Consider the following 15,054-nt stretch of genomic DNA (forward strand, 5'->3'; position numbering starts at 1 on the left):
TTCGGATAACAAACAATCAAAAAAGTAAATAAATAAATATGAGCGTCATGCTATTTCAGCTCTGATGTAAATGAAACCCCATTGCCCCTGTTTTTATTTTCATTGCTAGGTTTTTATCTTGACTTAGCTGGTAATGATCGCCACAACACAAAGGCTGGAAACCAGAACAAACACTTTATTGCTCAGGAAAAATGTGAAAACAGCATCAACCGTGTCCAAGTCTGTCACATGTTGTAATATTAGTTACCCAGTTAGTTATCCATTACACAAGTGGTACCAGCTCCTTTTTTTTTTTTTTAATTTGCTGTTCTGGGGCATGTCATTGCCTACAGTATGGTTTGAAGAAGGAGAGTAAGCTTCAGTTAGAAACTGGTTCCCACACTTTTTAATGTCCTGACCAGTTGTGAAAACAGGTCAGAGACCATGGCAATTAGCTTGTCCTCATGCACGTTTACTTAATATTTATTGCTACTAACTTCTCTTCTAAATGTAATTCCATTGTTGTTACACTATATTAACAAAATAATCTATATTAGACCACCTTAGAGTTGTTTGAAGGTTTATTTTATTTCTTGAAACAGCACTTTAACCTGTAGTGTTTTGTACTACATTCGGCTACATCATCTATTTATATGAACAGAAAGGAGACTGTGTGCCAACATGCTACGTTGCTGGAGGATGCAAAGATAAAAATAAATGTAAACTTATAGAAAATATCCCTGTTAACATTTAAATACCACACTGCCAGCACAAACAGTGTATGTGTAAAGGTATATAAAAGACTATTTAAATGCTATTTTAAGATAAGTTAAAATGGTATGACTATAAACAAAATATTACCGTAAATCATCCTCAGTTTATGTTGGTGCAGTACTGATGTTTGTTTGTTGTAGTTGTTGCTAGAAGCAGATTTGCTTCAGGTTGCCATGGCGATAAACAAGTGACTGGTCAAACATTGATAAGTGTGTCTGACACTGAGCCTCCATCACACTCTGTCCGGACCTTCCAGCTGCAACGTCCACCGTCAGCATTCCGGGTGCGTTTGGGCCGCCGGGCGTGCCTGCTTTTGGCTGATGGGAATTCCGGTTTTTCCAGTCAGCTACTCCTGATTAAATTTGCAGAAGGTCTGAGTCCAGCTCAGTCTCAGCGTCAGCAGCAGGAACAGCAGGATGGCATCCAACACTGCGGTGATGGGGAACCTCCCCAGCGGAGTCGGAATATGCACGACCATTCCCGATATCCTTTACCTACCAGAGCTGGTAAGAAGCAGACGCTGCACGGTTTAATTTAAGAGAGGACCTTCACTGGAGGAAGTGACTGCACCGCGCGCTTATCCTCCAGTGACGGTGAATTTTACGCACGCGCACCTGTCAGCTTTCCCTTGTTTTAAATAGCAAACTATGCAGAGAGTTGAACTGTAATGCTGACTGAAGACTCCTGACAGACTCGATGAATTCGTGATTTTAAAAGAACCAAGTTAGTTGGTCTGTTTTTACTGAAATTAACACTTTCCTGAGTTATTTGAAATGTGTCCTGGTAATTGTCTGAGAAATATGTCTTCACATGTTGTGTGACATTGTGAACCAAACAGCAGTGATTCATTTCAGGGATAAAACTAACAGCTTTCATGCAATGAAATATAGTTTTAGTGATTTGGCTGCTTTTGTTGACTCCTTGGTTTGAGTTTTAATTGTTTTTTTAAAGGAATAATTAGACACATTCCCACTAAAAATAAAGTTTTAGATGTTTTTTTTTAACAAAAAGAAATATCACATGTGCGTCTGAGATTGTTTAAAAAACAAAAACAGTAACTACATAATAAAGGTCCCATATTATACAAAATTCCCTTTCTGAAGATTTTTCATGTGTCCTCTGTGTATGAGGCCCAAAATTCTGTCTGCTTTCTCACCTGCTTGCTCGACTTTTTAGTGAATGTGTGCTCAAACAGGTGAGTCTGGGATCTTTCCCCTCCTGACCTCAGAAGGGATAAAACTACTCCCCCTGGTAGTGGAAACAGCCATTGACCCGCCCCACAGAGTGGGTGCCAGCAAAAGTCAGATCCTCTCCCAGAGAGGGGCGTGAACCGGTACCACTCACCAACATTTAAAGGTTCAGACACAGAAACATCTCGTTCTCAGTAGAGCCACGAGAGCTATGTTTGGAATGGCTGAGATGAAGGACCAAGGCTGAATTTGGGACAAAACACTTTGAAAACAATGTTGTTGGACCTCGGACACCCGTATGAAAGAGCTGAATAAATGGGACCTTTAAGAAAGAAAACAGGGAAACAGGTTAATCTTTTCAAGACTCAACTAAATTATTTAGAAATTGATTACATTGCAGTCATTTAGTCCTGCACATCTGGATTTTCCGACCTGCTGCTGAGAAATCTTGAAATTGTACAAGGACACACACACAGTCTTGGCTACAAGTACTTACAACAAACACAAATTTCCAGACTTGAATCAGACAAAGTTTGCACAGACCAAAATCCTGCTGTTACGAAAGAAATACCATCAGTCACCAACAGTTTGGTTTACCTTCACAGTTAACTTTCATCTGAATGCAAAGAAGAGATTTCTCTTTCAAACAGTTGCTAAGTGTGCATAATGGGCACGTCAGCGGTCAGAGGTCACAACCGTGAAGGCAACAGATAGAAGAGATACCATTCCTAAAAGCCTCTGTGATGGGGGACAGGTCAGAGAGGAAACACAAGCTGATACAAGAAAGAAAAAAGTATGTAAAGAGCAGATCTAAGATCAGGAGACGTCATCCAGGTGGTGGAATGCTGCAGGTTCCTTTACATGAACTCATGGAGTAGCTCCAGTGCACCCAGACACAGAAGCAGAGCGTGCGAGCAGGTGGAATCTGACTGTGAAGGTAGCAGGTGGAGGAGGGTCGAGCGCCATGAATAATGCAGCCTGTCAATCATTAGAGGTGTAGAGTGAACGAAGGCAACAACACCTTGCTGGTGCTGCAGACCAAGCTGGAAATACAGGAAGATAAAATAAAGGAAACACAAGCTGTGGTCACAGATGAATTGTTAAAGGAGCGCCTCATAATGGCCCAAGAGGCACGCTTAAATCAACACTGCATGGGAGTGGTTTCTCCTCAAATACCTAACCTTTACGCCCTCTTTGGGACATTGTTGTCCTTTTTTCTCTTTTTTAAATTTTATTTGGTGATCATTTTGGCTTTGTTGTGGCTAGTGGCATGAATTTCTGTAATAACTCTTCTTTTTAGACAGTTTCTTACTCAGAAATACCATAACAGTCAATATTTCTTTTAGGATTTTAACCACTTTGAATATTTGAATTACTGCCTTAATTATTACAAAAAGAAAAAAAGAACACACAAGAACTAAATTATTTTGATTTAATAAATATTAATGGGGCTTTGGTGGTTATTAGACACTTACAAATGTCAAAGAGTAGCAACAAAACTGATTTGATTCCATGAGTATTTTTTGTGTAGTGCCAGAAACTCCCTCTAGGGAGGGGCAAAAAAAAACACCAAACATTCAATCACATTATGACTTTTAACCCTTTAAATGCCAGTTTCAGTATTTGAATTATTTATTTTAAAAAAACCTACCAAACGTTAAATATTTTCTATAAATGAAATTTTATGGGCGTCAGGCCTCGGTGCTGATGCAAGTCTTGGACGTGTCAAAGATCAGCAACAAACGCTGATTTGATGTCAGTCATTTTTATGTAGGATGAGCTGCTTCAACATGGACTTACATTAAAACTACATATTTGAATATCATTGTCATTGCAGTTTAAATCTATTCATTCTTTAACGTCATCATTTCATTTAGCAAAAAAGTAGTGATATTTTACAGTTTTGCTGGATTCCACCAGATTGAACTGGTTTTCCATTGCAGGCAGAAGCAGGAGCTTCTTATTCTGGAGCTGTGGGACCATCGGGGTTATTAAATCTGAGGGCACCAGGGTTTAGATGGACATGAGTTTATATATTTAAGAGCATTACGACTAGACATGGTTAACATGCTTAGGCTGATTAAGCTAACATCTTTGAGCGGACATATTTCAACTCTGCAAACACACTCTGGTGTTTCTACAGATCTTCGGCGGTCTGGTGTGGATCCTGGTCGCATGCACGCTGGTGGTGCCTGCGAACCCTCAGGGCTGGGTCATGTTCGTCTCAGTCTTCTGCTTTGTCATGACTTTCATCTGGATGGTGGTGTTTGCCTGCAGGGGGCATAACAACAAGGGCAGCTGGGCGGCAGCAGTAAGTCCTCGTTGTAATATTTTGTGTAACTAAATGAGTAAAAGAAAAAACAAAAGTTAAATATTTTCCTTGTATTGTAGTATAATAATGTATAAAGTAATAGTTAAATGTCACTTCTTCTCCATTAGTTATATGTGTGGAAGGATTTTGTTGTCTTTTTCACACATTGATTGTCAACAAATATTTAACAATACCAGCAGATCAATTCCTCCTCTTCAGTTTAACATTTCTGTTTTGTGCATGAAATTGCTTCGGTCTGTAAGAGCTGTAGATTTGTGGAGTTACAGTATCTATAACTGACTCTTTATCATCAATTTCATCCACTCTCCTCCTCCCCTTCCTCCTCTTCCTCGGTAGGACTTCATATATCACGGCATTGCTGCCTTCTTCTACCTCAGTGCTTCAGTAGCCTTGGCCAAAGTGACCATGGATATGAAAACAGTGTCGACCTTCAACTACCATTTGGACATCAGTGCGGTGGTGAGTCAGGCTCTTTCATGACGAGTGGATGGTGACGTATCTGCAGAGTGGAGATCCAGTCAGAGGTTATAAAACCTTAGAGTACACAGAAATTAATTTGAAGGGTCACCCCCTTGATAGGGGGAATATATTTCTGTTTTCTTGTTATGGTTTGTATCTCTTGACCTTTGTGTTTCATCTATTTGCAAACCTGAAGGTGAAACAGAACCTCCAGGTTCCCCTGTTTTCAGGCTTTATGCTAAGCTAAGCTAAGCTAAGCTAAGCTAAGCTAGGCTGCAGGCTATTATACAGCACTAAAAGTTACAGAAAAACAAGTGTCAGTTTGATACGGGAGGAAGCAGAATTAGAAGGTTTTTTGGTTAAACTGAGGCCAAAATATTTCCATAGTTGATATTACCAAGTGCAGTTGTTTGAGACAACTTTCAAAAAGCTGACATCCTCATCCGCGTACGAGGATGTCACATGTGTGGCTGTCTGCTCCATGAGACTAAATTCTAACTACAACCAGTTGTACACAAACATGGAAATTTCACTGACGTTTAAAAATTCTACTTTTATCTACATCTGATATGATAAAGTATGTATAATATATAATAAAAAGTATATATATTGCAGTATATATATATATATATATATATATATATATATATATATATATATATATAGTAACAATCTACAGACTATTTTAAAACGACTTCATCTGTAGAAATAGTGTTTGTCTTAAACTTAAATATTTGAGCTTCTTTGCTGAAAGAATGGTGATAATCACTGGTTGAAGGGTTAAACAATGTTTTACAACAATATGTTGTGCTGTATTATCTGGTAAATATTCGTGCTCCTCATACCGTTGTCTCTGTCTTTTCAGGTTTTCTCTTATGTGGCGACACTCCTCTACTTCATCCACACCATACTGTCTGCAATCCGATGGAAATCTTTCTAGACCTTTCCTCCCTGCAGAGGCTGTTGACTCACACAGAACAGTTTTCATTCTTATCCAAAGGCTTTGGCATAGTAATATGAAGGGAGGGATGATGATGATGAAGACTTTACAGCATCATCTGGCTAACAGCAGTAACCTCAACGTCCAGCAGGACGTGAACACAAAGCTGAGGACTCGCTGCCAACCAACCCTGATGGTTTGTGTCACAGACCTACTTTATCTCTTAAACAAGCTGGTTTATTATGACTGCCTACAACACGTATAACTGACTACCTAAACTGTAAATACATAAATAAAGTTGAGTTTAATGCCATTAATCACTCAAATGGAAGAAGCATCCAGATATATTTTAACAGGCTACAATGCCTGTTCAACATGTTGAAATCAAGACCTCTTACTTCAAATTGTACATAAGTACCACATGACTGGTTTAACCTTCGCCAGCTTCTGCTTTTACTACATACCAAACTAAACGTTTTTGGTTTCTTTGTTTTTTATTTGACCCGTTTGAAAACCAGATTTATGTATTTAGGCTCACTTTTTTGTCATGTTTTTAGTTTAATAAAGCACTTTAGGTTCAAATTCTTCCTTTATTCTCTCGTTCATTAAAGACAGTCTGTTTTTTGTTTGTTTTTTGGTATTTTTTTAATGTGTAAACGCTGAATGAAGGAAAATTCAAATTTAAATTGACGTTAAATTTAAAATAAAAAATAGGATTAAAGATAAATAATATGGAAGCAGGATTTTCTTTTTTAATGGTGTAAGGCTTTGTAATTATTACTTACTTTTTGTAAATTATTTTGAAATGACAAATTTTAAATTAATAAATATGTTTCCTTTAAAGCATTTAAAGTTTTCGGTTAATTTCATTCCAGAACATTTTTTATAGGTTTATTTATTTTCTTTTTTAAATGATTATTATTATTATTCATTTTGAGACTTTTGTAGGTAACGAAGGAGACACTTTAATTTCTTGTATTATTATATTAACATATGTAATCTGTATGCAGTCATTCCCAATTCTCCACTCTCGACAACTGTTGAAAGGACATAAAACACCGGCTCTCTCAGAATTTCCTCCACCTTAAAATAATAAAAGGAAATGATTTTGTTTGATGCCTCCAGTAAGCAGAATAATGTTAAACCCAGTTTAGACCTACTGGGCCCAACAGATGTAAAAAATCTGGGCGTGAAACTGGACAAACAGGCTGACTGTTGTGAACACAAGCTTTGTTAAGGCCATCCATGGCTTTGTGAGCTCCAGACTGGATTACTGCAATGCTTTCCATGTCGTATCAATCAAACTTGCATCTGCCGTTTACAGCTTGTGCAGAATTCTTGCCTCCTCACCAACACGGATGAACATGAACACATCACTCCGTGTCCTACTAGCTCTGCACAGTTTGGTCCCGGATCCAGTTCAAATCGCTGCTGTTTTTAACACTGAATGGATTTGAACCACCTTATGTCAGAGCTTTGGAAAACCCGCTAGCCCAGCAGAGCTTTCCGTTCTGCTAGTCAGCATTTGTTGGTGGTACCCCAAACCAGGTGCAAGCAATGGGGGGTTGGTCCTTCTCAGGGGCAGGTCCAACATTGTGGAATATTCTTCCCTCACTGACCTGCCTCTATTCAAAGCCAAACTCAAGACTGAGACTTTATTGTCATTGCATAGGACACTATCATGATTCATGCTTTGTTCCTTTACTATTATGTTCTTTCACGTTGGGGGGGGGTTCCACAGAAAGCCAGGCTGTATGAGGAAAGTCTCGCTTGAACTAACACCATCTCTGAATTAAGGCTCATTCGTTCCACCAACACATTCCAGCTGCATCTAGCTGAGGCTAATCCAAGCGAGGCTTACATAGCCTGGCTATGTGGGAGGTCCTGAGGAACGTAGGAAGCCCTGACGAGTGGATGGTGGAAAGGAGGAGCAGCAGAAAAAGAGAGCAAACCGAGAGCTTCATTTTCTCATCAGCTGAACAAAGAAAGCTGATGGAGATCAGTGACGTGCGGTGGGTTCATGGCTGGTGAGGAACCGACTCCTCTGGAGTCACATTTACATTGTAAGAACAAAAAGAGCTTCTTATTTCACTATTCATCCACCAGCATGAAACTACGCCCCCTTTAGGTGAGGTAGAGTACAGCTGCCTCTCCTGACCGCACGTCACTGCTGGATAAGATGTGCCGGCCCTGCTCAGTTTATTAATAACCCAATAATCAATATGCATCATCATATTTTGTAAATATATTATCGTGTGTGTGTGTGTGTGTGTGTGTGTGTGTGTGTGTGTGTGTGTGTGTGTGTGTGTGTGTGTGTGTGTGTGTGACCTACATTAACTCTGCACGGCTCCAACAGCAGCAACAAACAAACAAACAAAGCGAACTTGCAGCAGGTGGAAATAAAGAACCAGAACATGTCTCAGAGTGGGAGGTTTGAAGAAATGTTTGTTCTAAACATGTTGAGGTGTAAACATGTTGCTCTGTAGATACCAAGACAACGTCAGAGACCGAGACAACGTCAGAGACCGAGACAACGTCAGAGACCACTGCTACTGGTGGTCCTCCCCCTGAAAACCGTGGGTCTGGTGGCCTGAATGAGCTTTGAATGAAGCTAAGATAAGCCCGGCTTTCCCTTCATCCAGCTTCGTGGAACACCCCCCAGGGCTTTTGTCATGTTTTGTTTTTGTTTTTGGTGTTTAGTGTCTTTTTTTTCTTTTTTTTTTTGGTTTCTGCTCTTTAATTCACCTGGCCTGATTAGCTCATTCACTTCACCTGTATCTAGTTTGTCCTTCTACTCCAGTGGTTTCAGTTCCTACTTGCCAGTTCTTTGCTTTCTGTTTGCTGTGTCAGTTTCTGTTAAAGTCCATGTCATGAGTTTTTTGCCACCAGAGTCTGTTCTTGTTCCTGTAAGTTAAAATTTTCCTTAAAACTTTATTTGTGTATGTATGTATGCAGGCATGCATGTATGCATTTATTTATTTATTTATTTAACCAACCGACCAACCAGCACCGGTCTGCCTCCACCTCTTAAAGCCTGTACTTGGGTCCTCATGTCCAAGACTCCCTTGACAGGAAAACAAAATTCAAAGCAGCAATAAGACAGGTCTCATTTAAAAAAAAATAATTTAAAAGACCTTTGTCTGTTAGTACTTTGATACCTTGTTTTAATGTGTTTTGTACTTTTAACACTTTCTTTGATACTTTCTCTGCTTTGACATGTTTTGTTTACCTGTTTTTATCATGTAAAGCACTTTGCTCAACCTGATCCTTGTTGGAAGGTGCTATAGAAATAAACTTTGTTTAATACATTTCCAGCCTTCATACTGAGATCCTTATTTCAGGCCTAAATGGAAATGTTTGGATCTTGTGGAGTTAATTGGCTGAAGCAAGCTTTTATTATTCTAACTATAAACTACTGTAGGTGTATATAAATATAACCTGAAACAGACACATAAGCAAACACACAGTGTGAGGCTCATCGGGCTGTGTAGCAGGTCGCTGAACTGTGGCAGTGATGGATTATTGATGAGGAAAGGCAGGAGGTGATAATGGTGGAGCATCTCTATGAAACTGAAGAAGATGGAGGCCCTGTGAGGCTGCAGACCGTCTGAATTTCATCAATATTCATCCCAATCACAGACGACAAACAGCTGAAACACTTCATTGGTAAGGATGATCTACAGGCTTAGTGAGTGTATTTTAGAGAGCAGTAATGGTACACAGCTTGTGATATGTACAACACGTAATGACAGACCTGCTGAATTACACACAATTTTCACACAGAGTCAAACTTAATGTTTCAAAGCTTTTGTTTTTAAAAACAAAGAGGACGATTGAATCTTATATTAAAGCGATTTTTATTCTAAGGGTATTGAAATGAAACAGCAATAAGCTCCCAGTTTAAATATTATATTTAAATTTGTAGATTTTCTTCCTTTTGTTTTCTTTTTTTGTTTGTTTTTTGTTTTTTTTTTCCAACTATTTCATGCATAAGCACCATATGAAGCTACATCTGACACAAAGCCCTGAACTGATCCAACATCTTTGGGATGACAAATCATATATCCATTCATGACATGACATCACGAGCAGTTAAATGTTAATCTGACACAACTAGGTCAGGATTTAGTCGGGGTTAAGCCCAGGGATTACCAGGAAAAGTACTCCACTGAAGGTCTTTGTCACTAGGGAGAAGAAAGGGATGTTCAGAAGAAATTCAATTAATTAATTCAATTAAAAAATGTATTTTTATAGCATATTAAAAACAACTTCAGTTGACCAAAGTGCTTCACCATACCTTCTGTCAATAGATGGAAATAAAACACAAATGAAATAAAAATAGTTAAATAAAAATCACAATCTCAAGCCAAGATAAATCCAACTTTGCTAGCATTCAAAGAGCAGGGAGAAGCGGTGGCTTTTCAGTCCGAGTTAAACCAGCCTGAAGACTGAGAGGACCTGAAAGACAGAGGAAGACTGTTCCACAGTGTGGGCACTGCCCCATCACCTCTGGCTTTTATCCTGGCCTTCGGAACAGCCAGCAGGAGCCGGGGGTGTTCCACGAAGCTGGATGAAGGGAAAGCCGGGCTTATCTTGGTAATAATGTAGTCTTTTATATGATTGAACATTGTCACTCTTGCAAACAAATTAAATTTATTGCCTCTTGTACATTTTGCCTGGAGCTGGAACTCTTGCCCCACCTTGTGGGCACAGTTGTACCATAAAGATGCCTCCGAACTCATTCATTAAGTGACTTAGTCATGTTTACTGCTCCAGTTTGAGGTCTTGTGTTGACAACAGATGGACAAAAAGTCTTTTGTGCCTGCGGCCGTTAGGTTTTATAATAGTAGCCTCCATATATGCAGCATCATGAAGGACTTCTTTGCTGCAGACACACACACATGTGCTGTTCTTGTTTTTTGTGTTGCAGAACACAAGTTTCTGATTTTATATTACTATCTCTCATTATCTGTGGCTTTTAGTTTTACGTGTTTGTATATTTTTAATTTCCTTTATTCTCTCTATAATAAATGTTTTCTGTTGTTTTCTTGTCTTTGTAAATTGCGACGATGGCCGTGGGCATAAAAGACTTTATCTTCTTCTGCAAGATTCTGCCAGTTGGCCCATAACTCCTAACCAGTTTTGGGAAAAGGGGTGAGCTGTTAAACTTAATTAGAAAATCAAACATTTTAAGGGTAATATCCAAACGCTAGTATTAAAGTAACTAAAACTATTGAAACAAACTGAAAATATCCATAAAAATAAAATAAAAAAAACATTAAAGCATGTCATAAGAAGATGCCTAATGTATTTACAAATAAGTCTACAAATCATCCACTTTTCATTTGTTAGGTGTTTGTACATTTTGGCCCATAAAAAGAAAGATGACGTGTAAACATAAGAGAGAAGGAACACATATGATTCCATTGAGTTAAATCACAGAAAAAAATGGTTTTAGGGTTCTATGGCCAGAGCGTCACGACATTCTATTCTATTCTACAGTCATTTAGCAGACGCTTTTATCCAAAGCGACTTACATTTGAGAGTAAGAACAACACAAGCATGAATTCAAACAAGATGGGACATCATAATTAAGTGTTAGTCAGACCGCTTTTGAGTCCAGTTGGACCCAGGTGCTGTCATGTAGTGCTAGTGCAGTGCATATAATTGTTTTTTTTTTTTTTTTTTTTAGTCATTTTATTTAAATACAGGATCACGATTTCATCACACAATATCAACTAGGTCATAAGTGCATGATTTCATCACATAATATCATCTTGGGCATAAGTGCACACAGCTTCTTCAGTACTTGGTTGAGCCAAAAAGCTGGACAAATCTTTCTGACTCATTTAGTTAAGCTAAATGTGGAAATGCTCCTTAAACAACTGAGTCTTTAGCTTGGTCTTAAAAGTGGATACGGACTCTGCGGATCGGACGGAGTTTGGTAGATCGTTCCACCACCGGGGAACAACAGAGGAGAAGAGTCTAGTTACTGATTTTGCGCCACGTTGTGGTGGGAGCACTAGGCGTCTTTCACTGGTAGAGCGTAAGTTTCGAGAGGGAGTGTAGCTCTGGATTAAGGAGTGAAGGTAGCCTGGAGCCGTTTGGGTTATTGTTTTGTAAGCCAGAAGCAGAGCTTTGAATTTGATGCGTGCTGCAACTGGAAGCCAGTGAAGAGCAATTAGCAGCGGAGTGACATGAGCTCTTTTGGGCTGGTTGAAGACCAGACGTGCTGCTGCGTTCTGAATCATCTGCAGAGGTTTAACTGAGCATGCAGGCAGGCCAGCCAGTAAGGAGTTGCAGTAGTCAGTGCGTGAAATGACCAGAGCCTGGACCAGGAGCTGGGTCGTGTGTTCAGTCAGGTAGGGTCTGATCCTCCTGATGTTGTAGAGAGCAAATTGGCAAGACCGGGAAACCGAGGCAACATGGTCCTTAAAGGTCAGCTGGTTGTCTACCATGACACCAAGATTCCTGGTAGAAGATGTAGGCACTAGTGTGATTGAGTCAAGCTGCACACTTATCTGTGGTGGTAAAGAAGGACTGGCTGGGAAGACAATAAGCTCAGTCTTGGACAGATTTAGCTGAAGGTGGCGATCCTTCATCCATGCAGAGATATCAGCAAGGCATGCTGATATTCGCATTGAGACGTTGTGTCGTCAGGTGGGAAAGAAAGGAAAAGCTGAGTGTCATCTGCATAGCAGTGGTAGGAGAAACCATGAGAGCTAATGACTGCACCGAGTGAGGAGGTGTATAGGGAAAAGAGAAGAGGGCCGAGCACCGAGCCCTGAGGCACCCCTGTTGTCAGCCCATGTGATCTGGACACGCCCCCTCGCCAAGATACTTTGAATGATCTCCCTGTGAGGTAGGATGTAAACCACGAGAGGACAGATCCTGAGATGCCAAGCTCTAAGAGTTTGGAGAACAGTATATGATGGTTGACAGTGTCAAAGGCAGCCGACAGGTCCAGCAATATAAGGACTGAGGATTGACCAGTGGATCTGGCAACCTGTAGGGAATCAGTAACTGACAGGAGAGCAGTTTCAGTAGAGTGACCTTGCCTATATCCAGATTGATATGGATCTAACAGGTTGTTGTCTTGGAGGAACTGTGAGACCTGACTGAAGACAGCACGCTCTAGTAATTTAGACATGAATGGAAGCAGTGAGACCGGCCGGTAGTTCTCAACCTGGGCTGGGTTGAGTGTGGGTTTCTTCAGCAGCGGGGTAACCCGAGCTTGCTTGAAGGCAGAAGGAAAGACACCGGATTTAAGAGAGGAGTTGATAATATGAGTTACTGCAGATTTGATTGTAGGTAAAATGCTCTGCAGGATGTCAGAGGGAACAGGATCAAGAGGACAGGTTGTGGGTTTTGAGCTGACTAGAAGTTTAGAGACTTCGTCCTCATTTAGAGAGCGGAAGGAGCAGAGTGAGGCACCAGTAGCTGGTTTGGTAAGGCTGAGTTGGTCAGGCTCAGTGAATTGGTTACTGATGGTAGCAACCTTTTCAGTGAAGTAGGAAGCAAACATTTCTGCAGTCAGCACAGTGGGAGGCTGAGCAGGTGGTGGAGATAGAAGAGAGTTAAACGCCATGAACATGTCGTGTGTTGGGAGCATTGCGGATCTTGTTCTGATAAAAGGCTATCTTGGCCGCCTTTAGGCTGGATGTGAAAGTTACAAGTTTTTGCTGGTACTCAGACAGTGTGCTCTTTTGATTTGCGCCACTTTCTTTCAGCCGCCCTGAGTCCGGCTCTGTGATCCCTTAGAGCCTCTGTGAGCCATGGACTGGGAGGGTTTTGTCTGGCTGGTTTTGACACCAGAGGACAGAGTTTGTCCAGAGAGGAGGCGAGAGAGGAGCAGAGTGTTTCTGTAGCCTCATTAACAGACAGTAAGGAGAAGTCTGAGTGGGAAGGGAGGGTAGAGTAAACCTCATCAGACAGCTGTGTAGGTCTGAGGGATCTCAAGTTTCTGCGGTAGGACACCATTTTTGGAGCCGCTTGATTGACATGAGGAAGGAAGACAGAGAATTTAACCAGGAAGTGGTCAGAGAGGTGCAGTGGGGTGACAGACAGGTCGGCTGTGGAGCAGTTTCTGGTCAGCACCAAGTCAAGAGTATTGCCAGCTTTGTGTGTTGGAGGAGTCTGAACCAGTTTGAGATTGAAAGAGTAGATAAGAGCCAGAAAGTCAGTTGCCTGTGGTTTGTCAATGTGAATGTTCATGTCTCCCATGACAATTAGTGGTGTGCCATCATCAGGAATGTCAGAGAGAATCATGTCCATTTCAGAGACAAACTCAGCTATACTGCCACCCGGAGGGCGGTAGATGACCAGAATGTATGCAGTGATGGGTGTAGAGACCTTTACTGCGTGATACTCAAGTGATGAGCAGTTAGCCATAGGACGGACAGAAGTTAAGTTCCACTTTTTAGAAATAAGAATGCCCGTTCCACCTCCTCGTCCAGCTGAGCGAGGTGTTTGGCTAAATTCTGCATTGACAGAAAGGGCAGCTGGCATAGCTGTGTTTTCTGGACGGATCCAGGTTTCAGTCAGGGCTAGGACCTGAATGTCAGAGAGATTTATCAATGAACTGATAAATTCTGTTTTGTTAACTGCGGACTGACAGTTCCAGAGACCAAAGGTAACAGAGGGTGTGACTGATGTGCATGCTATTGGAAAGGACAGGTTTTGCGGATTGCGGTGTCTATGGGTGGCACGCCTTGGTCTGTACCCATATCTGACAGGGATGGGTTTGAAGCACATTGTGCGTTAATAGAGTTGTGAGGAGTTTTAAGCTCGTGCCTTTGCTCAGTGGACTCGCGCAGGTAGACTCGCAGGTCTTTACCCTCAGTGGTCTTAACCCGACGTGGGCTGACACAAAGGCTGACGCCTCGCTGACGCTTCAACGCACCATGTGTGGAAAAGTACCTGGAGCTGACACAGCTGAGCACACTTTGCTTGATTGCACCCGGCTGAAACCGCCTCTATCTGCTTTGCCCTGAGCAGTACACAGTGGGTGTGACCCGCGTCACGGCCTCAACTGGTTGAAGAGAGAAGGTGCTAACGACAGAGCTCCACACCAGCAATGTGAACAATAACCCGAAACCAAGACAGAAACTCAAGCAGTAAACTCACCTAACTGACTGTACCAACCCTGACTGAAATCAGTGCTTGTTCTGCTGAAGTTAAACAAATTCTCTCTTTTATACGGGATTTTCCTCAAAATCACCGCCTCTATCTGCTTTGCCCTGAGCAGTACACAGTGGGTGTGACCCGTGTCACGGCCTCAACTGGTTGAAGAGAGAAGGTGCTAACGACAGAGCCCCACACCAGCAATGTGAACAATAACACATATAACCCGAAACCAAGACAGAAACTCAAGCATGGCC

The 15,054-nt window shown here is 41.1% G+C and overlaps 1 protein-coding gene across 1 annotated transcript; it reads left to right on the forward strand.

Moving 5' to 3' along the window:
* Positions 1-1,044: 1,044 nt before the first annotated feature.
* LOC121637717 (myelin and lymphocyte protein-like) lies at positions 1,045-6,487 on the forward strand. Its single transcript, XM_041981948.1, has 4 exons — positions 1,045-1,259; positions 4,087-4,254; positions 4,612-4,734; positions 5,600-6,487. Exons 1-4 carry the CDS (start codon positions 1,170-1,172, stop codon positions 5,672-5,674), a joined length of 456 nt encoding a protein of 151 aa, XP_041837882.1. The 5' UTR covers positions 1,045-1,169; the 3' UTR covers positions 5,675-6,487.
* Positions 6,488-15,054: the final 8,567 nt, after the last annotated feature.

This window comes from Melanotaenia boesemani, chromosome 4 (assembly GCF_017639745.1).
Source record: "Melanotaenia boesemani isolate fMelBoe1 chromosome 4, fMelBoe1.pri, whole genome shotgun sequence".
Taxonomy (NCBI): Eukaryota; Metazoa; Chordata; class Actinopteri; order Atheriniformes; family Melanotaeniidae; genus Melanotaenia; species Melanotaenia boesemani.

Excerpts from the sequence above, each read along its gene's own strand:
- LOC121637717 (XM_041981948.1), top strand. The coding sequence starts at position 1,170 with ATGGCATCCAACACTGCGGTGATGGGGAACCTCCCCAGCGGAGTCGGA. Across the intron at positions 4,255-4,611 it reads AGGGCAGCTGGGCGGCAGCA|GACTTCATATATCACGGCAT; the intron begins GTAAGTCCTCGT and ends CTTCCTCGGTAG. Across the intron at positions 4,735-5,599 it reads ATTTGGACATCAGTGCGGTG|GTTTTCTCTTATGTGGCGAC; the intron begins GTGAGTCAGGCT and ends CTGTCTTTTCAG.